This window comes from Pygocentrus nattereri, chromosome 28, assembly GCF_015220715.1.
Source record: "Pygocentrus nattereri isolate fPygNat1 chromosome 28, fPygNat1.pri, whole genome shotgun sequence".
Lineage (NCBI taxonomy): Eukaryota > Metazoa > Chordata > Actinopteri > Characiformes > Serrasalmidae > Pygocentrus > Pygocentrus nattereri.
This window is the reverse complement of record NC_051238.1, coordinates 228,203-250,262: the sequence shown is the minus strand read 5'-3', so window position 1 is coordinate 250,262 and position 22,060 is coordinate 228,203. Positions and strand designations below refer to the sequence as shown.

At 44.3% G+C, this 22,060-nt stretch overlaps 2 protein-coding genes and 1 pseudogene across 5 annotated transcripts in view; 1 reads left to right on the top strand and 2 right to left on the bottom strand.

The window, feature by feature from the left end:
• Nucleotides 1-1,416: 1,416 nt before the first annotated feature.
• LOC119262641 lies at nucleotides 1,417-8,475 on the top strand. The gene is made up of 3 exons (XM_037535619.1): nucleotides 1,417-2,575; nucleotides 6,587-6,667; nucleotides 7,795-8,475. The coding sequence occupies exons 1-3, from the start codon at nucleotides 1,694-1,696 to the stop codon at nucleotides 8,473-8,475; spliced, it is 1,644 nt and encodes a 547-aa protein (XP_037391516.1). The 5' UTR covers nucleotides 1,417-1,693.
• Nucleotides 8,476-13,159: 4,684 nt separating this feature from the next.
• Nucleotides 13,160-22,060, bottom strand: part of prkcz (protein kinase C, zeta) — a 143,783-nt gene continuing 134,882 nt past the window's right edge. The window contains exons 10-17 of one of the 4 annotated variants that reach the window (XM_037535781.1): nucleotides 21,907-22,004; nucleotides 21,247-21,333; nucleotides 19,619-19,754; nucleotides 19,292-19,379; nucleotides 18,877-18,996; nucleotides 16,724-16,803; nucleotides 15,519-15,608; nucleotides 13,160-13,629 (exon numbers count right to left, since the gene is read on the bottom strand). In XM_037535781.1, coding sequence (XP_037391678.1) covers nucleotides 13,510-13,629; nucleotides 15,519-15,608; nucleotides 16,724-16,803; nucleotides 18,877-18,996; nucleotides 19,292-19,379; nucleotides 19,619-19,754; nucleotides 21,247-21,333; nucleotides 21,907-22,004 — 819 coding nt within the window. In that variant the 3' untranslated portion in view covers nucleotides 13,160-13,509. The remainder of the gene's footprint in view (nucleotides 13,630-15,518; nucleotides 15,609-16,723; nucleotides 16,804-18,876; nucleotides 18,997-19,291; nucleotides 19,380-19,618; nucleotides 19,755-21,246; nucleotides 21,334-21,906; nucleotides 22,005-22,060) is intronic. The other 3 variants (XM_037535783.1, XM_037535782.1, XM_037535784.1) reach the window with 3 other exon arrangements.
• On the bottom strand, nucleotides 17,907-18,021 carry LOC119262754 (annotated as a pseudogene).

The window sequence follows — 22,060 nt, the reverse complement described above, 5'->3', positions numbered from 1 at the left end:
CTCCCTCTCTCCCTGTCTCTCTCTCCCTCCTTCTCCCTCTCTCCCTGTCTCTCTCCCTCCTTCTCCCTGTCTCTCTCTCTCTCCCTCCTTCTCCCTTTCTCTCTCTTCCTTCTCCTCTCTCTCCTTCCTTCTCCCTCTCTCCCTTTCTCTCTCTCTTCCTTCTTCTCCCTCTCCCTCCTTTTCCCTGTCTCTCTCTCCCTCCTTCTCCCTGTCTCTGTCTCTCCCTCCTTCTCCCTTTCTCTCTCTTCCTTCTTCTCCCTCTTCCTCCTTTTCCCTGTCTCTCTCTCCCTCCTTCTCCCTTTCTCTCTCTCTTCCTTCTCCTCCCTCTCCCTCCTTCTCCCTGTCTCTCTCTCTCCCTCATTCTCCCTCCTTTTCCCTGTCTCCCTCCTTCTTCTCCCTTTCTCTCTCTTCCTTCTTCTCCCTCTCTGTCTCTCCCTCCTTTCTTCTCCTGCGTGGTGGGTGTGTGTGTGGAGGGTCTACTGTCGGTGCTTTCACCAGGAGTACTGCGTCTCCGAGCAGCGTGTATGAGAGCCTGACTCGCATGCACGGGGTGAAGATGGTGTGCAGGGCGAGTGTAGAGGAGTGCTGCCTGGCCGCAGTGGGCCACTCCAACATTGTCTCTGCCTCTCGTATGAACAGCGCTGTTGTGCTGTTTCTGAAATCGGTGGACCTGGCTAATGATCTGCTAATGAGTTCAGCTGACTCCGGTCTTGCCCCTTAGTACCCTCTCAAAAAAGGTAATTTTGTCTAATGTGCCCCCCTTCATTAAGGACGAGCTTCTTCGTGAACTGTCCCAATATGGAAAAGTTGTTTCTCCCATTCAGAAGATCCCCCTGGGCTGTTAGAACCTTCTAATTAGACACCTGGTGTCCTTCAGGGGGTGAAGGATGGTTTTGAAGTTCAGTGTTGATGGGTTTGAATACGCTGTTTATGTTTGTTCTGAAACCGCCATGAAGTGTTTCTGGTGCGGGCAAGCAGGACATCTTGTTCGCGCAAGGCAGATGGGAATGCTGATGCTCCCCTGAGGACTGAGCCGGAGCAGCCAGGGCCTGTTGCTTCTGGGCCTGTGGTAGTCGTTCCCCCTGCAGCTGCTGTGTACCCAGCTTCAGCAGACCCACCGGCTAACCCGGAGCCTGAGGGGGGTTGTGGTGGAGTCTACTGCTGAGGAAACTGCAGGGACTGAACGGGCCATGGAGGGGTCTTCCTCGTCTGCTCCTGCTGTGCTAGAGCTGGCTGTGGAGGAACCGGGCAGTATGGAGGGGGGCACTGCTATCTCTGAGGGGCAGGCCGTTGACGTGAGTGGCTGTAGTGAACCTGTCTCTGCTGAAGTGGTGATGCTGGAAGCTGTAGCTGAGGTGGACATGGTGGATGAGCCTATTTTTAAAGTTCCCTCTAAACGGAAGAAGCAAGGGAAGGGACTGTCTTGCTGCTGTTGCTGGTGGTGTGCTGATTGCTAGCTCTCTTTAATTTACTTCAATTTCTACATTTACCCCTGTTTTCTTCCTCTTTCACCCTTCATACTTACTAATCCACCTTTAGCCTGCGTCCACTTTGCTCTACCCACCTATTAATCCACTCTTAGCTCACTTTTACAGACTTCTTCCACAGGTTTGCTGGATTAGCTGTTTGCTGCTGCTGTTTGGTTTGTGTTAGTTTCTAATTTCAACTTAAACAAGGTGAGTGCTTTTTTGTCATGGCTACTGCTGGGTTTTTCTCTTGTTCAGAGTGTGGCATGTTTAGTTTAGACCCCTTCTCCACCGATAGTCATAATGATAGTGGTGTTTGTTCAAAGTGCAAGCTAGTTAACTGCCTGGTAGAGAAGGTGGACAAGTTAGAGCTGCGTATCCGGGGTTTAATAAGGGATAGACAGCAAGGGTCACTGTTAGCAGCCCCGGGTACACCAGGGAGAGCTAGTACCCCCTCGACTCTGGCCTTAGAGCCCCCACAGCAGGGCGAATGGGTAACGTCTCGGCGGCATAGTCGAAAGGCTAAGGCTAATGCTACTGCAAAGGCCACAGCCAGCCCACCTGTACACCATGCTCCCCCAGTTCACGTGTCAAACAGGTTTGCCCCGCTCAGTGAAGCACCCGCTGAGGAGCCTGTTAAAGGTACTCTGGTGATAGGAGATTCTATCGTCCGGCACGTGAAATTAGCTACTCCTTTAGGGGCACCAGCGGCTAGAGTTATCTGCTTACCGGGAGCCAGAGCACCGGACATTAGTGGCAACCTTAGGCTGTTAGCAAATAGGAGATATTCGAGGGTAGTTATTCATGTAGGGGCCAATGATATTCGTCTGCGGCAGTCTGAAGTAACTAAGGCTAATATTAAAGAGGTGGTTAAACAGGCCCAGACGCTGTCCGAGGAGGTAATCTGTTCTGGCCCCATCCCAATGAGGCGTGGCGATGAAGCTTACAGCAGGCTTTCTTCGCTGAACCGCTGGATGTCCAAGTGGTGTACGGACAATCATGTGGGCTTTATAGACAACTGGCTAATGTTTGAGGGCAAGCCTGGTCTTTTAGGTAGGGATGGTGTCCACCCCACGCGGGATGGTGCTGCCTTACTTTCGTGCAGCATAGCACATAGTCTCTTAGTTAGTCGGCAGAGTAGCAGTAGACTTAGAAGCTGCTGACAAACCGGAGCCGGGACCAGGCCGCAGACAGAGAGGCTTAACCGACCGTCTGTGAGCTGCAAAGAGACGTTACCTAGATACCAATGTATTCAGACTGTGTCTGTCCCCCGAGTCAAACATAAATGTCAAAAAACTCAAACAGTAAATCTAAATAACCTAACGTATATTAAACAATCATATCCAGACTGTAGCACTAGCACTTCAAAACTAAAGATTGGTTTACTTAACATAAGATCTCTAAATTCAAAAGCAGTAATAGTGAATGAAATCATAACTGATCAGAAATTTGATGTGTTGTGCCTCACTGAACCCTGGATTAGACCCGATGAATATTTAGCATTAAACGAAGCCACCCCTGCAGGCTATAATTATAAACACAACCCCAGATCGTCCGGTAGAGGAGGCGGGGTCTGCATAATTTTTAGAAATTCCCTAGCTGTCAATCAGAAACACGATAATTTCACATCTTTTGAGCTTCTTTACATCAATATAATTAATCCAATTACAAAACAGAATGCATTTTCTTTAATTAATATTTACAGACCACCAGGACCCTATGTAGAATTTTTAAAAGAATTTAGTGATTTCGCTGCAGATTTAGCAGTTTGTAGTGATAAAGTAATTATAGTAGGAGACTTCAACATTCATTTTGAAAAAGTTGATGACTCATTAAAAAAGGCTTTTGCATCAATTCTAGACTCAGTTGGTATTGCTCAAAATGTAACAGGACCTACGCATTACTGTAATCATACTCTGGATCTGGTTTTGACCCTGGGTGTTAGCATAGATAACCTAGATATTCTTTCTCAAACCTCAGTAATCTCAGATCATTATCTTATTTCTTTTAAACTTCATCTTAGTCATAATATACGTACATCCCCCAGCTACTCTATGAAACGTTCAATAACGCCCTTTACCGCTCAACAATTTACTGATAACCTTCCTGATTTATCAACCATAGTGTACTCTCCAGGTAACCCAGCAGAACTAGACAAACTAACTGATTGTTTAGAAAATACCTTCCGGTCTACTTTAGATGGTGTAGCACCACTTAAACACAAAAAAGAGAGACAGAAAAAACTTGCGCCATGGTATAACGACCAAACTCGTACTTTAAAGCAATTAGTACGAAATTTTGAGCGAAAATGGCGATCAACCAAACTGGAAGTATTCCACTCTGCTTGGAAAGACAGTATTGTTGAATATAGAAGAGAAATTAATAAAGCCCGCTCAGAGTATCTGGCCTCTCAGATCGAGATTAATAAAAACAACCCTAGAGTTCTCTTTAGTGTTATTTCTAAACTGACTAAAAATCAGGCAGGTACTGATCCTCAGATTCCAGCAATCCACACTAGCAATGCTTTTATGGACTATTTTGATAATAAAATCGAAAATATTTGGGACAAAATTCAACAGATAAATAGCACATCTTGTCTGTCATCTGGTGTGGCTGATATAGAACAAAATCCAGCTACCGAAGTCAGGTTGGAAGTTTTTAACCCACTACATCAGTTAGAACTGGAGAAAAATCTCCTCATCAAACTGCACAACCTGTACACTTGATGCAGTTCCCACAAAACTATTAAAACAGGTATTACCAGACATAATTAAACCACTATTAACAATAGTAAACTCATCATTAAACCTGGGCATGTTCCCAAAGCCTTTAAACTAGCAGTAATTAAACCTTTGATCAAGAAACCAAATCTTGATCCTAGTGTACTATCTAACTATAGACCTATTTCAAATTTACCATTTATTTCTAAGATTTTAGAAAAGGCTGTGGCCCAACAACTTGGCTCTTATCTGCAAAGAAACCAGATCTATGAAAAATTCCAATCTGGATTTAGGCCTCATCATAGCACTGAGACAGCTCTAGTTAAGATAACAAATGATCTGCTTCTTGCCGCTGACCAAGGCTGCGTTTCTTTACTGGTACTTCTTGATCTGAGCGCAGCTTTTGATACAATAGATCATAATATCCTCCTAGAAAGATTAGAGAAAATGGTCGGTATAACTGGAACTGCCTTATCGTGGTTCAAATCATACTTGACCGATCGTTTTCAGTTTGTGAGGGTAAATAATATACCCTCCAATTATACAAAGGTTAGATATGGAGTTCCACAAGGCTCTATCTTAGGACCGTTATTATTTATGTTATACATGCTCCCCCTGGGCAAAGTTATTAGAAAACATAATGTTAATTTTCATTGTTATGCAGACGACACGCAGCTCTTCATATCAGCCAAACCTGATGACAAACAGAGAATAAAGAAAATGGAGGATTGCGTAAAAGATGTGAAATCATGGATGTCACACAACTTTCTTCTATTAAATAGTGATAAAACAGAAGTTCTTCTATTAGGCCCTAAAGCTGCTAGAAATAAATTATCACACCTAATGTTGAATCTGGCCGACTTCTCAGTCACACCTGGTTCAACAGCTAAAAATCTTGGCGTTATCATAGATTCAGATCTAGCATTTGATAAACACATATCTAATGTTACTAAAACAGCTTTTCTACATCTCCGTAACATCGCCAAGCTAAGAAATGCTTTATCCTTACATGACGCAGAAGAATTAGTACATGCCTTCATTACGTCAAGGCTAGACTACTGTAATGCGCTACTGTCAGGATGTTCTAGCAGTAACTTAAATAAACTTCAGCTAGTTCAAAATACTGCAGCCAGGGTCCTTACTAAAACTAGAAAATTTGACCATATTAGTCCAGTCCTATCAGCTCTTCACTGGCTTCCAGTCAAATTCCGCATAGACTATAAAATTCTCCTGTTAACGTATAAAGCCCTACATGGGCTCGCTCCTGAGTATCTGAGAGACCTTATCTCCTATTATGAACCACCACGATTACTTAGATCACAGGGTGCTGGCTTCCTAGTAGTTCCCAAAATTCAGAGAAGCTCTGCAGGAGGAAGAGCTTTCTCTTATAAAGCGCCCCAACTCTGGAATAATCTCCCCGATAATGTTCGGGACTCAGACACAGTCTCAATCTTTAAGTCTAGACTAAAAACTTACTTGTTTAGTTTAGCTTTTGGTAGTTAATGTTAATTCCCTTTAGATAAGGCTGCAGGTCCAGGGGTTCATGGACATAGTGAATTGTGGGTAAACTGAGATGCTGGTGCTGCTGTCACTCACTACATGCAGTCACTCAGGTTTGTGGACGGTGGAGTGGGTGAATGCCAGTGTCTCAGCGAGCCTCCGTGTCTATGTTACCTTCTGGCTCTCTCCCTTTAGTTAGGCTGTTATATTCAGACCTGCTGGAGTCATTAGTCACACTCTGATAATCTTTTACATTTTCTGTTCTTCATAAATCCAGTCTAAACTAATTCCTAAATCTTTCCTTCCTCCGATTTACTGACTGTCCACCGGTCCGGCCCAATACTGATGGATGTCCCACCCTCAAGTCCCCCTGTCCCCCTGATTGACCAGACTGATGGAAGTTTCTGGAACGCAGCTTCTCCACTACAGATCACATCCAAATCTATATGAACTCTAATTGTTTCCACTGTTGATTATACACACCTGAATATATTAGAACTGCGTGGATGTAAAATTGACTTTTCAATGTTTAACTTATAAGTTGTCTGACCAGTGGTAGGATGGTCCCCCCTTTAGATGTGAGTCTTGGTCCTCCCGAGGTTTCTTCCTCCTCCAGCTCTGAGGGAGTTTTTCCTTGCCTCAGCGCTCACGGGGGTTCTGTATATTCTGTATATTCTGTATATTATGTTCAGTGTTTTGTCTGATTCTCTGTGCTGTGATTCCCATTTTTGTAAAGCTGCTTTGTGACAACATCAGTTGTAAAAAGCGCTATATAAATAAATTTGATTTGATTTGATTTGAAGGGAAGGGGAATAAACAGCCGAAGAAAGAGCTTAGTGGTGCTGATGCCGACACTGACAGTGAGGGTTCTCTGTCCGACTCTGGTCAGCCTGCTCTCAGGAGGAGAGGTTACCTGTGCGCTACACTGCTGAGGAGATAAAGAAGTTCCTGAGTGTGACTAAAGGTTATAGAGGTGTACAGGTAGAGAACCACTTTACGGACCCTCAGCAGTTTGTACATGATGTCAAACACTTCAGGAGGGAGGGGTCTTTTAATGCACTGGAAACTTTTAGGTTGAAAAAGATGCTGACTAAGCTACATAAAGCGGGTCCTGATGAGGAGGCTTGGTGTGTTTAGCCCCTGTTTCGGACTGGCCCTTGCCATCACAGTTTTATGCCCTTTTATGATCTTGATGAGTGACATTAAGATTGCTACTCTGAATATAAATGGGGCGAGAGACCTGGGGAAGAGGGCGATGTTTTATGAGCTGGCGAAACAGAAGCGTGCTGATGTGTTCTTTCTCCAGGAAACACACAGTGATGGTGATAATGCTGTAGATTGGGCTAAAGAGTGGGATGGGCTGGTCATTTTAAGCCATAACTCCACTGTAAGTGGTGGAATTGGTGTTTTATTTTCACTGTTGGCTGTTGAAAGTACAAGCCTGTTATGAGAACGAAACCTTTGTTTTTATTTGTGTTTCTGCTCCCACTGTGGGCATGGAGAGGATGGTTTTCTTGAACGGGCTAAGTGTTTTAATCTCCAACTGTGATTTTACTGATTTTTTAGTCCTGGGTGGGGATTTTAACTGCACAGCAGACATCTTGGATAGGAACCACCCAGAACCACTACTGCTTCCCGCAGACGCCTGTGTGAACTCTTAGAGGCTCATGACCTGTGTGACATATGGAGGATTTTACATGGTAACAAAAGACAGTACACATGGGCCCACTGCAGGGATAAAGCCCTAACGTAGGCCAGACTCGATCGGTTTTACAGTTTTAGACATCATTTGTCTGTTTTTACGCAGTGTTTTATTTTTCCTGTTGTTTTTTCCGATCATTGTATGGTTCTGTGTACTGTTAAAAAACGAAACGTTAAGCCTCAGAGTGCATACTGGCATTTTAATACTGCACTTTTAGATAACGTTCATTTTAAAGAGTCCTTTACTTTTTTCTCAGTCACAGAAAACATTTTTTAAGTCATTGCAGCAGTGGTGGGTCGTAGCAAAGGTACAAATTAAAGTGTTTTGCCAGCAGTACACTTTCATTGTCACTAGGGACATAATCCGATCTCTAAAAGCCCTGGAGATTGAAATGGTGGCACTCCAGTGTTTGGGGGAGGCCACAGGAGATCAGGAGCATATTACAGCTCGTAAAAGAAAAAAGGCTGCGTTAACTGACCTACTGGGCATGACAACACATTTCCGGAATGTGACAGAACTGGATGCTCCTTTAAAGTTCTTTGGTCTGGAGCTTAAAAATGGACAGAAAAGGTTTATGCATGCTGTGCGGTCTGAATCAGGGGATCTGGTTTCTAAGCCTTCTGAAATTCGCCAGCAGACAGTCAACTTTTTCTCTAAGCTGTTTGAGAGTGAGTGGGCCAGTTGCCGGGATGTGGAGGAGAGGTTCTTCCCACTGCAGGCCAGAATCACGCAGCAGTCTGCCACCCTGCTTGATGCTGAGCTCTCCTTGGGAGAGCTGCATGAGGCCCTACAGGGTATGGAAAATGGCTGGGCACCAGAGATTGATGGTCTCCCGGTAGAATTTTACAAGGCATTTTGGTCTGTATTGGGTCAGGATGTGCTTGAAGTGCTCCGGGTCAGTGTACAGGAAGGAAAGCTTCCTCTTAGCTTTAGGAAAGCTGTCCTGACCCTGCTGCCAAAAAAAAGGAGACCTGACGGTGCTGAAGAACTGGCGCCCTGTGGCATTGCTGTGCACAGACTGCAAGCTGCTCTCAAAAGCGTTAGCCTCCAGACTGGGGAAGGTGATGGAGCAGGTGGTGCATCGTGACCAGACGTACTGTGTGCCTGGTAGGTCTATCTTTGATAATGTTTACTTAATTTGGGATGTTTTGGACGTCTCCAGGCTATTGGGTTTGAGGACTGGTCTTATTTTCTTAAACCAGGAAAAGGCATTTGACCAGGTTGAGCATGGATATCTGTGGAAAGTTCTGGAGAACTTTGGTTTCAACCCAGGTTTTATAGCCATGATCAAGGTTTTTTTGACATTGAGAGTGTACTCAAAGTTAACGGTGGTTTGTGTGCTCCTTGTGTCCGCAGAGGCATCAGACAGGGCTCTCTCTGGCATGTTGTACCCGTTATCAATTGAGCCTCTCCTGTGCAGCTGAGAGAGAAGATCTCTGGTCTTGGTGCACCAAACTGTAGCCAACCTGTCTGTGTTTCAGCCTATGCGGACGATCTCGTGGTTTTAACCAGCTCACAGAGAGATGTGGACATTTTAGTGGATGTTTTAAATGATTTTAGGATTCTATCGTCTGCTAAAGTGAACTGCAGTAAAAGTGTGGCTGTTCTAGTGGGGGATTGGACTGGTGGGGAACCTACACTGCCTGGATTGTCATGGAGGATGGGTGGGTTTAAATATCTGGGCGTGTGTTTGGGGGACAGCAAGCATGTAAAACAAAACTGGGAGGGTGCAGTTGAGAAAGTGAAGGGACGACTCAGCAGATGGAATTGGCTAGTGCCTCAGCTGTCTTATCGGGGACGGGTTCTCATTGTTAATAACCTTGTTGCTTCCTTTTTATGGCACAAATTGGCTTGTGTAGATCCCCCAACAAATCTTCTAACTGACCTGCAGGCCCTGCTGATGGACTTTTTTTGGGACCAATTGCACTGGTTACCACAGGCCGTCCTCTATCTACCTAAAGAAGAAGAAGGACAAGGGCTGGTTCACTTAGCCAGCAGGACTGCTGCCTTTCGCCTCTGGCTCATTCAGAGACTCCTTAGTGGCCCTAAAGACTTGGTGTGGAGAGAAGTGGCATGCAGGATTTTACGCACTGTTGGGCCGAATGGGACTGGACAGAGCTCTCTCTCTCCCTCATTCTCCCTTTCTCTCTCCCTCCTTCCTTCTCTCTTTCTTCCTCCTTCTCCCTTTCTCTCTCTCCTTCCTTCTCCCTCTCCCTCCTTCTCCCTGTGTCTCTCTCTCCCTCATTCTCCCTCTCTCCCTGTCTCTCTCCCTCCTTCCTTCTCCCTTTCTCTTCCTTCTTCTCCCTGTCTCTCTCCCTCCTTTCTTCTCCCTTTCTCTCTCCCTCCTTTCTTCTCCCTTTCTCTCCCTCCATCTCCCTCTCTCTCTCCCCCTCCTTCTCCCTCTCTCTCCATGTCTCTCTCCCTCCTTCCTTCTCCCTTCCTCTCTCTTTCCCTCCTTCTCCCTTTCTCTCCCTCCTTCTCCCTGTGTCTCTCTCCCTTCTCCCTGTTTTTCTCTCCCTTCTTCTCCCTCTTCCTCCTTCTTCCTTCCTCTCTCTTTCCCTCCTTCTCCCTTTCTCTCCCTCCTTCTCCCTGTTTTTCTCTCCCTTCTTCTCCCTCCTTCTCCCTGTTTTTCTCTCCCTTCTTCTCCCTTTCTCCCTCCTTCTCCCTTTCTCTTCCTCCTTCTCCCTCTCTCTCTCCCTTTCCCTCTTTCTCCCTGTGTCTCTCTCCCTCCTTCTCCCCGTCTTTCTCTCCCTTCTTCTCCCTCTTCCTCCTTCTCCCTTTCTCCCTCCTTCTCCCTCCTTCTCCCTGTGTCTCTCTCCCTCCTTCTCCCTGTTTTTCTCTCCCTTCTTCTCCCTCTTCCTCCTTCTTCCTTCCTCTCTCTTTCCCTCCTTCTCCCTTTCTCTCCCTCCTTCTCCGTTTTTCTCTCCCTTCTTCTCCCTCCTTCTCCCTGTTTTTCTCTCCCTTCTTCTCCCTTTCTCCCTCCTTCTCCCTTTCTCTTCCTCCTTCTCCCTCTCTCTCTCCCTTTCCCTCTTTCTCCCTGTGTCTCTCTCCCTCCTTCTCCCCGTCTTTCTCTCCCTTCTTCTCCCTCTTCCTCCTTCTCCCTTTCTCTCCCTCCTTCTCCCTGTGTCTCTCTCCCTCCTTCTCCCTGTTTTTCTCTCCCTTCTTCTCCCCCTTCCTTCCTCTCTCTTTCCCTCCTTCTCCCTTTCTCTCCCTCCTTCTCCCTGTTTTTCTCTCCCTTCTTCTCCCTCCTTCTCCCTTTCTCTTCCTCCTTCTCCCTCTCTCTCTCCCTTTCCCTCTTTCTCCCTGTGTCTCTCTCCCTCCTTCTCCCCGTCTTTCTCTCCCTTCTTTCTCTCCCTTCTTCTCCCTCTTCCTCCTTCTCCCTTTCTCCCTCCTTCTCCCTCTCTCTCTCCCTCATTCCTTCTCCCTTTCTCTATCTCCTTCTCCCTGTTTCTCTCTCCCTCCTTCTCCCCGTCTCTCTCCCTCCTTCACCCCGTCTCTCTCTCCCTTCTTCTCCCCATCTCTCTCTCCCTACTTCTTCCTCTCCCTCCTTCTCCATTTCTCCCTCTCCCTCCTTCTCCCTGTCTCTTTCTCTGCCAGATTTGTCAAAGCTTTAATCTCCTCCTACTCCTGTTTGAACTTTCTGCAGTGCCACTTTCAAGCCTCATCTGATTGAAGTTAGACAACTGAGCACACACACACACACACACACACACACACTCACATGCACACACACACACTCTCTCTTTCACACGCACACATGCACGCACACATGCATGCAGGCATGCACGCACAACAGGATAATTACAATGAACACACATCATGTTAGTATCACACTAAGTGACCTGCACTGATCACAGAGCAGAACAGAGTTCAGTCCTGATTCAGCTCATGATCCTCATCTTAAACATTTCAGTTCACAAAAAATCATATTTATTTGTGTTTTTACAATAAAACAATCAGAACTTATTTCTACATTTCCAGCCTCTCTTAATTCCTGACAGTCAAACAGGCTGTTACTGAGCCTTTAGGACTCATATATGTAAATGAGCTGTGTTCTGATTTGTTCCTAAAAAGAAGAAAACACTGAACTGTGAACATCTGAGACTGAAGATACAGAAACAGCACATCATATCACTTCAGAAGAAATGGGTTGGGCTTCACTGCTGAGGGCTGAGTGGGCAGGGCTAGGAATCATACATATCTGTGTTGAATTGTTTTGTATTTATCTGTTTTGTTCCCTTCCAATAAACAGTTAAAGTAAATGAATAAATACAATTTATTTCCAAAACAAACTCAAACCGAGCTGCTGTCTGAGTGTGTCTGAAAGTTTAGCTGAAACCGTGCAAGATTATCTGAGCTTCTCTTCTTGGCTGCTTTGTTTGGACCTTCATCATTTCATGTTAATGTCAAACAGTGTTCCTGCGGAATCCCTGGAGGACCAAACGTCTCCACCCATCAGATCAGCAGCTCAAACACAGCAGCAGCTCAAAGCCCTGCCCCATTGCCCGCATCCAAGACCACAACAACAAACACCACGTAAACAAACACTCTGTCCCACCCCCACCCCAACTCTAACCTCTACGGGCTGAGAATCCTCATTCAGTCTTGCTCAGCGTTTGTGGTCATTACCGCCCGGATTTATGAAAGGGGCGGCAGAAAGAGCGAATACAATTAAACGCACTTTACACTTTCAAGAATGTTCTAGAACTTGATTTAGGAATGTTTTACTCTCTCACTAACTGGCCACTTTATTAGAAACACCCACTTTGTGCTTCCATTCATTGGTCACTTTATTAGAAACACTATAGGAAGGCTAACAGTAGGTGTGAGTGATCTGATGAGCTCTGCTCTGTAATGAAGGATCAGTGAGGTATAGTTCTGGGTTCTACTTCCCAGAGAGGTTCTTTGTAGCACAGCTCATAATGTAAAGCTATTAGAACATTAGCAGGGCTTATTTCCAAATGACATTATCACCTCTTGATGACAGGCTCCAGATGGTGAACACATTCCCCTTAGTTTTTACCCGTGAGATGGATCTTCACGCACTCCGCACGCTGCTTAAATCATATTAAGTACTGGAAATCGCATTATTAAATGTGTAAGTCTCAGTGCTGCAGCTGTGATCCACTCCTGTTCTTACATAATCGTCTCCTTGATGATTTCAGCAGGGGCGATAAATCACTCTGCTTTCCATTAAAGTGTTTCGAGATGTTTTGTGCTGTGAGAGAGAAAATTGACGTTTCACAGCTCGGACTGACTCGGCCAACAGTGACGCACACAAACCACTCAGCAGCTGAAGCACCAGCGGTCAGAGCTTTACATCACACTAATCTACCCTACAATCTGAGTACTGAAGGGGAACTCACCAACTTCTCAAAAACTCAAATTCATAGCGGTTTAGCGTGAAATGTTTCAGATGTCTTTACAGTGGTGGCGATAGGAACCAGGTGTCGCCATGACTACAACACAGATATAGACATTTTATTTACCATTCAGAACCACCACAGAACCTACACGAGTCTTCTGAGTTTATATGGAATGTTGATGATTGAAAATAGTGGAAAATCTGGAATAATACGTTTTCTTTGGGGTCTATTTTGCCGTATAGCACCCCGCATGTATCCCTCCACCATGAATGGAGTTTAAGTTCTCTAAACTATCATAAAACAGCTTCTCAGTCATCAGGCAGTGAATTCCGCACCATTTCATGTGAGGAGCATTTAGAGGGGGGAAGTCTGGTTCCCGTCACCGCCACTGTGAACAGTTCTGACTCGATAAGTTTCTCTAGAAACCAAAAAAAAAATCTGAACCACTTTGTTTACATCTTAACCACTTAATTGTGGAGAATTTTTTTTAATTGGAGTAGTTCCCCTCTGGGGTCTGAGGGCATTTTCTTGATTTTTGCATATCTTCTTACATTCTCCTTTAAAGGCTCTTGTATATTCCATGACACCTACATGTTAAACACTATATGGAGAAATGTATTAGCACAGCCATCCTAATTGTTGAGTTCAGCTGTTTCAGACACACTCACTACTAACAGGTGTATAGAATCAAGTGCACAGCCTTAGAGCCTCCATAGACACACACTAGCAGTAGAGGGTCGCACTATAGAGTTCACTCACTCGTCGTCCGGCGTTAGCTGCACGGGTTCGTTGGTGAACTGCGTGTCGAAGTTGTCCAGGCCGTAGTCGTCTGTGATCTGAGGTTTGAACGGTGGAGTGACCTGCTTCTGCTCCAGCTGAAAAACAGCACAGACACCATAAATGTCCACACACAGTGCTCCAATCACACTGACCCCCTTATCCTGGTTCAGTCCGAACTGAAATCAGCACTTTCAGCAAAGTTTTACCTTTGATCAGTTTTGAATTCTGCAATTCTGTACGATCAAATTTGCATCTGGTAGGAGTTTGTGAACTAGAGCAATATACATTTCAAAAAAGCGGGACATTGTGCAGAATGTAAATATTAACAGAATGTAACAATGTGAGAAATTAATTATTTTTATTTTGCCAACAACACATTCCAAAAAAGTTGGGACGGGGACCTGTTTACCGCTGAGTTTCATCACCTCTTCTTTAACAGCACTCTGTAAGGGTTTGGGAACTGAGGAGATGCTGCTGTAGTTCTGAAGGTGAAATGTTTTCTGTTCTTGTTTGATACAGGATTTCAGCTGCTCGTCAGTTTCAGGGGCTCATTTCTCGTATTTTTCATTTCATAATGTGCCAAATGTTCTCATTGATGACAGGTCTGGACTGCAGGCAGGTCAGTTTAGCACCCAGACTTTAAATGATGACCAATGCTGCTGTAATACATGCAGAATGTGGTTTGACATCGTCTTACTGAAATAATCAAGGCCTTCCTTGAAAAAGACGTCGTCTGGATGGCAGCAGATGTTGCTAAAACATGTATATATCATTCAGCTTTAATGGGGCCTTCACAGATGAGCACGTCACCCATGCCATGTGCACTAATGCCCCCCCTAAACCATCATGAATACTGGCTTTTGAACTGTGCACTTATAATAAGCTGAGTGGTCTTTAGCCCGGAGGACACAGCATCCATGAGTTCCATTTTAAATAAGCTCAGGCCCAGAGAAGGTGGCAGCGTTTCTGGATCCTGTTTATATTTGGTTTCTTCTTTGTATTTTATAGTTTTAACTTGCATTTGTGGATTCAGTGATGATATTTTTTTCACAGACAGTGGTTTCCAGAAGTGTTTCTGAGCCCATGCAGTGATTTCCTCTACAGAATCATGTCGGTTTTTAATGCAGTGCTGCCTGAGGGCCCAAAGTTTTGGTTTTTGGCCTCGTCCCTTACATACAAAGATTTCTCCAGATTGTTTAAGTCTTTTAATGATATTATGTACTGTAGACAATGTTTTACGCTGAAAAACATTCTTCTTGAATTGTTGCACTATTTGATGGTGCAGTCTTTCACAGAGAGCTGTTAAATTTCTGTCCAATAGGAGGGGGGGGGGGGTGGGGGGGGTGGGCAGGGCAGGGCCTGTCCATCATTTTGTTGGCTCAGTACAAAAACTTCAGTGTGAATTAGGGCATGTTTATGTAAATTATCTGTACATGAGTGTAAACTGGGGCTTGTCTGTGGCAAATGATATTTTACAGTACTTCATGGTTTGTGCTCACAGTGAGAGGCAGAGAGAGAGAGAGCGACACAGAGAGAGAGTGAGAGAGAGTTTAATTCGGGACAGTATGGAACCCACCCAAAAAACATCACTGTAGACTACACAGAACACTCATCATGATACATTTAGAGTCAGTTATTCATTTAGCCTAATGAGAAACTGTAGACCAGACTCAGTTTATATGATGATACCCACATTTAAAGCTGGTTATTCATTCAGCCTAATGAGAAACTGTAGAACAGACTCTTTTTAAGGCATTCTCCATCAGTCCGAAGAACCATTTCTCCATGCAGAGAACCATTTACATATGCAAATGGCTCCATGGAGCATTTATCTTTCTAAACAGATCCCTTTTATTTACTAAATACCCCATGAAAAAACATCTCTTTTAAACGGGCCTGAGCTGTAATGAATTAAGCTTTTATTAAAACCTGTGGACCGTGTTTAGGTGCTGTAGTAACAGAGTTTATGGGAAATGGTCCTCACCTGGTCCCAGTCGATGCTTCTGAAGAATGTATGGGACTTGATGTCAGTGAAGCCTGTCTGGACCTGGCACCCCAGCCTCTCCTTGGGGTCCTGGAGAACAAAGAACTGAATTAGAAACACATCAGAAAGTTAAGCAGCTCAGGAACAGAGTAAATATTTACAAAACTCAAACATCTTCCTCTGAATATGAGGAGATCACGCTGAGCCCATCCAGTCAAATCAGAACACACAGTCACTGCCATCTGTTGAGGTTCTGAGGAGCAGATCTCTGAAAGACTTCCGAACAGGAGGGCTTTAATAATGAGCCCACAGGGTTCAGTGAGCCGAGAGGGGGCGACGGAGAAAACATCACAGTACAGAGTCTTCAACGTAAACAACAGGTCATTATTCTGAGGTTTGTGAACGAACAACATGCACAGCGAGAACAGCAGCACTGCGCTAAACAGGCTTTTAGAACCTGCAAAATAGAACGTACAGAAGCTTTTAACCATAAAAGAACATTAAAAATAAACAGACAAATTAAGATAAAAGCATAATGGTGGGTCAGGGTGGCGGTCCTTCTACTTCCACTAACTGGCCATTTTATTAGAAACACCTTCTACTTCCACTAACTGGCCACTTTATTAGAAACACCCACCTTCTACTTCCACTGACTGGCCACTTTATTAGAAACACCAACCTTGTGCTTCCACTAACTGGCCACTTCATTAGAAACACCCACCTTCTACTTCCACTGACTGGCTACTTTATTAGAAACACCAACCTTGTGCTTCCACTAACTGGCCACTTCATTAGAAACACCCACCTTCTACTTCCACTGACTGGCCACTTTATTAGAAACACCAACCTTGTGCTTCCCCTAACTGGCCACTTCATTAGAAACACCCATCTTCTACTTCCACTGACTGGCCACTTTATTAGAAACACTCACCTTTTGCTTCCACTACCTGGCCACTTTATTAGAAACACTCACCTTCTACTTCAACTAACTGGCCACTTTATCAAAAAACACCTACTTCCACTACCTGGCCACTTTATTAGAAACACCTCTACCCATCAGTTATTTTGGGTGCAGGACTCGTTCTCTATTCAGAACACCTGCAGGTCAAAAAGATCACTGGAGAGGAAAAGGGAGAGACAGGAGCTGAGGAGAGGAGTGAGGGATGAGAAAAGATGTGTAGAAAGGACAGAGTGCGCTCTCTCACCTTATTTAGAAAACCTTTCAGCACGCTCGCCGCTTTAACAGACAGAGAGCGAGGAATACGGATCGGCTTCTCCAGAATAACTGTGAGAGAGAGACAGAGAGGGAGAGAGAGAGACAGAGAAACAGAAACAGAGACAGAGAGAGAGAGAGAGAGAGAGAGAGAGAGAGAGACAGAGAGAAAGGCAGAGAGACAGATAAAATCAGTTACTGGTGGTGATAAAAACATATTTTATTTCTAAATTGCTGTAATAAAATGTAAAAGTTTTACAGAAGAAGAAAAAACAAACAACATTAAAGGGGAATCTCAACGATTTTCCACAATTCTCTGCATAATATTAAGTGGTTAAGATGTGAAAAGAGCGGTTCAGAGTGGTTTGTTGTGAAACGCTCTGTTCTAGATAAACTGATCGAGTCACAACTGTTCACAGTGGTGGTGATAGGAACCAGACGTCCGCCTCTAAAAGCTCCTCACAGAAAGTTCCTACATGAACTGGTTCTGAATTCACTGCCTGATGACTGAGAAGCTGTTTTATGATAGTTTAGAGAAATTCAACTCCATTCATGGTGGAGGGAGACATGCAGGGCGCTGTGTGGCAAAATAGTCCCCAAAGAAAACTTATTATTCCAGATTTTCCACTATTTTCCATCATCAACATTCCATATAAACTCAGAAGACTCATGTAGGTTCTCTGGTGGTTCTGGATAGTAAATAAGGCTGATTATTGGGGAATGTATGTATAGAGTTCTAAACAGAACCAAACATAGTTCTGCTGTTGTTCCGAGGTCAAGCTTGTAACAATAACAGAACTCATTGTGGTGCTGTATACAACATACACAACATTGATGGAGAACGTATACAACACGTTCTCCATCAATCTGAAGAACCATTTCACCATGCAGACGGTTCTTTGAATGTTTATGGTTGTATAGAGTTTAAGTGACCCTTATTAGTTCAATAATGGGGAAACAACCGTGCAGTGAACGCATACACACACTAGGGGCAGTAAGGACACTTGCCCAGAGAGGTGGGAAGACCTATCCATGGGTGGGGTGGGGGGAGTTGTGCAGCTAGGGGCTAGGTGTCTCGCTCAAGGGCACTTCAGTAAAATACTGTTGGCTCAGGGGAACCGGCGACCTTCCGGTCACAGGGCTGGTTCCCTAACTTCCAGCCCACGACTGCCCCAGGGAGGTGCGCTGCTCCTGGAGGCAATGCAATACCAGGCCTCATATAGGGAATGTATCAGATATTAAACTGATAAAAGCAGATGCTACATCTTAGCCAACAGGCCAAGAAGCATCCACTGCCTTTATCAAAGAACCCTTAAAGAACCATCTTTTTAACAGTGTGGTAGTGCAGGAGGACCCTTACACACCGAGCAGGGCATCGTGGGGGAGGTGCTTACATGAGAGAAACACATACTTCAGGTTCTGCTGAGTCCTGTGAGCTGGCTGGGTTGCAGCTACAGACAATTTAGAATTTCTTGCTCTAAGTTTAATAAATCAGGTTGTATTAAAATGAAACAACTAATGTAATAAATAAATTCCGCAGGCTGCTGGCAATGTAGCCTATTATTATTATTATTATTATTAGGATATTGATAACAGTAACAGTTTTATCTTCTTGTTTTTTAATTAACTGTAATGTGAGCACAACGTTGAATTCGTTTAAGCCAGTGGTTGAAGTCAATGTTGGTGAGTGAAGGTTCTCTGTGTGGAAGCTGCTACGCTAAGAACAGGTTCCGCAGAGCTCTCCTACAGAACGTTCTGAAGTCACACCTTCTCCATCTCTGACAGACATAGACCACTGACCCTCCACAGAATCTGCACACTAACACGCCATGCTTTTAAAGGAGCAGTGACAGAAAATCGTCCCTCTATCAGCAGCACTGCAGCGTCAGCACAGCAACATCAGGACAGCGTTCCAGCAAGATTTTCCCAATTCTTATCCTCGACGGTCACAGCGTTTTTGTTTTTACCAGTTTTGAACACAAATCGTCCCAGGGTTGAGCTCCAAGCCATAAATCATCTTAAAAAACCCACCAGCCCTGATATCCTCTGAACCAGCCAGTGACACTGTTACCATGGAAATGTTTCCAGGGCCACATGAAGCTGTCAGTCGTGTATCACTATGAGGAATAATGTTTAAAATCTCACCCTGGAAAAGATACTCCTCCGTGTTCATGTCAGGATTGTCAGTGATGATGTCAAAAGGAGATCTGCCAGCCATCATCTCAAACATCAGCACACCTAGAGCCCACCAGTCTACACTGAACCCTGAGAGAGAGACAGAGAGAGAGAGAGAAAAAGAGAGAAATAAAGAAAAAAAATGGCCAGTGAGTGGAAGCACAAGGTGGGTGTTTCTAATAAAGTGGCCAGTGAGTGGAAGCACAAGGTGAGTGTTTCTAATAAAGTGGCCAGTTAGCAGAAGCACAAGGTGAGTGTTTCTAATAAAGTGGCCAGTTAGTAGAAGCACAAGGTGGGTGTTTCTAATAAAGTGGCCAGTTAGTGGAAGCACAAGGTGGGTGTTTCTAATAAAGTGGCCAGTGAGCAGTGGAATGGCTGGTCTCACCGTAATCTTCTCCTCTCAGGATTTCTGGAGCGATGTAGTTAGGAGTGCCGCAGAAAGTGCTGGTTGTGTCTCCTGGTCTGATTCCCTCCTGAAACAGCCAGTGGGTTTGTTTTAGATTTTGTGTCTCAGTCAAGCCTCTAAACTACATAATTACCTCTATAGAGTTCCTGGGGGTTGAAATGCAGTGCTGTGTGGATCTGAGTTAGTTGGAGATGCAGCTGCGCTGATTTCAGAACATGAACTGATTATAATAAAATTCTAATTCCAACTTTCCTCACAATCTGGACACTTGGCTGCTGTTAACAAGAACATCCATAAGCACGTCACCTTGCACATGCCATAGTCCGTGAGCTTGATATGACCGTCCTGGTCCAGAAGCACATTGTCCAGTTTTAGATCTCTGTAGATGATGCCCTTCTCATGCAGGAAGTTCAGAGCGATACAGATTTCAGCAGCATAGAACCTACATAACACAAACACACACCCATACACACAAACACACACACACACAGACATACACACCCAAATACAAAAGATGACCATCCAAATTTCCCTCCAGTGTAATTAGTAACTCTTATGATATTTATACAGTCAAACTTACTTGCAACTTTAGTTGCCTGAAACCTACATGAAACTTGAGCTGAATATCGGTGCTCCTAAAATTTTACTGATCTAATGTAAAGTGTCCTGCACCTCAGTTGAAACTCACCTGCAACAACTGCAAATATCTCAAATTCATGCAACAAGTTTCACAAAACAGTTGATAAAGAATCGAGTGAAATGAAGTGAAACTTCAACAGATGAATTAAAAAACAAAATAAAACAGGAAGTGGTTTGCTGGATGTCTGAGTGAGACGGTCCTGATTATGTAAAGTTTGTGTTTCTATAAGTTGCTGTGTTAAATATCCAGCTAAAGCTCCAGCGTTTTTACTCTTTAGCCACGGTTACTGTGATTCACACAGCTGGACTCTTCTCTCTTTACATCAATTACCTGAACTTTACATGGTGCTTTGTTTACTATGGGATTCAAACGATTCACATCTTTTACTGAAATACAGGACAGGAAAGACATATGAAGAGGATAAAAATGCAGCTTAAGTGTAAACGACACCTTCACAGACGACGAGAAGATCACCAATAATAGATCTCTAACTGAAGGGGTCAACTCAGCATACAACCAGTTGCATGACCGTTTCGGCGTGTAAACCAGACTGAGGGCATTTCACACTGATTCTGGGCTTGGTTGGGGGAGGGGCAATTCCACTTTTCTGTGGTCACGGTTACCGAATAGTCAGCAGCTTCATCTGTTTGCTATGAAATTTCCTTTAATTACACTGTAAGAGGAAGCAATAACTTTAGAGAATTAACCAATCAATCACGCAGTCCCACACGCGGCGCCAGGGCTGGAGAGCTTCCTCACACCCAGCCGACCCACGTGAGGTCGGACCAAGGACCAGAGGACCAGAGATCGGTTCTTTGTTCCGCTCCCAACTCAAAAAGAGCTCCCACACTCGACTAAACGTACCAAAAAGCAGCAGTGTAAAAACAGCGAGAGTCTCAGTTATAAAGCGGAATAATTTCTGACTGAAACGAGTGACTAAACTATCAGTCCAGAACACTTCAGTGTCTGTGAGTAAAAATACTTTAAGGTCTACAAAGTTTCTGTTGTGTTCAGTTTTGTTCTGTGGAGAAAAAAGAAAAAAAAAATAAGATGTCAGATGTGACTCAAACCTGTTAAAACTAGATATGTAGATGTGTTTATTAGGCTAAATTGTTTAACATAAGCGCATCATTTCTTTGTTGTTTCTGCATAGAAACAGCTTAGCATGCGTCGCCTGACCCGTGAGCGGCGTGAAAGGCTACACTGGTTAATATAGGAACGTACTGCGCGCGTCATGCAGTGCAGTTACCGTGTCTGGTGTGAAACGGGCTTAAGAATGAGGTGAACGCTATACCTGGCGTGTTCCTCTGGAAGTTTCCGTTGCCGTTGCATATGGAACATCAGATCTCCTCCATTTACGTACTCGATCACCAGAAACAGCCTGGAACATCAAAGAACCCAATGATAGAGATGAACACATGTAGGAATAAAATTCTGCCTCCAGAATTCAGGCTGTTCTTTGTTTAGCGACGCTGATGTACTCTAGCCCAGGTTTATAGATCACAGTGAGTCATACAGTCAGAAACAGAATCAGGACCATCTGAGACACTGAGCCTCCACACGCTTTGATTCGACACGCTTCAGACACAAAACACACCTCAACTGATGAACTACAGCAGGGGGACGGGGTGGGGGTACCGAGGGGATTCAGGTTTTAGCTGAATTATCGCTTTAAGGTGGTACCATGTCAGACAAACTGGATTTATTATATTCAAGATGTTTTTACTAGGTAACATCAGATGATCCTAGATAACATCATATGATTTAGTTTAACTGAATGAAACAGAAGTTGCTGAACTGTAACTGGAGGCAGGTGTGATACATATCAGATCAGTCATTATATAATCATAAATAAACAAGCAGAGCTGGAAAGCTAACCTGAGCTGTCTGTTATTTTGCAGTGTCAGACAGAATAAAGTGTAAATACAAAATACTGGAGTGTTTCATCTCGTACCGGCTCTCCGTCTGGAAGCAGGAGTGCAGACCCACGAGGAAGGGGTTGGTGGAGGCCTGCTCAAACACGTGCTTCTCCGTCTGAACCCAGTCTATATCCTACAGAACACAGAACACGGAGAGAGACGTTAACATGTTCAGAACAATGAAACTTC

What these genes read in the sequence shown, in the direction of transcription:
- LOC119262641 (XM_037535619.1), top strand. Translation starts at nt 1,694, where the DNA reads ATGGCTACTGCTGGGTTTTTCTCTTGTTCAGAGTGTGGCATGTTTAGT. An exon ending in CCTTACTTTCGTGCAGCATA is followed by an intron (nt 2,576 to 6,586) that starts GCACATAGTCTC and finishes GCCTGCTCTCAG; the next exon opens with GAGGAGAGGTTACCTGTGCG. An exon ending in AAGGTTATAGAGGTGTACAG is followed by an intron (nt 6,668 to 7,794) that starts GTAGAGAACCAC and finishes GTGGCACTCCAG; the next exon opens with TGTTTGGGGGAGGCCACAGG.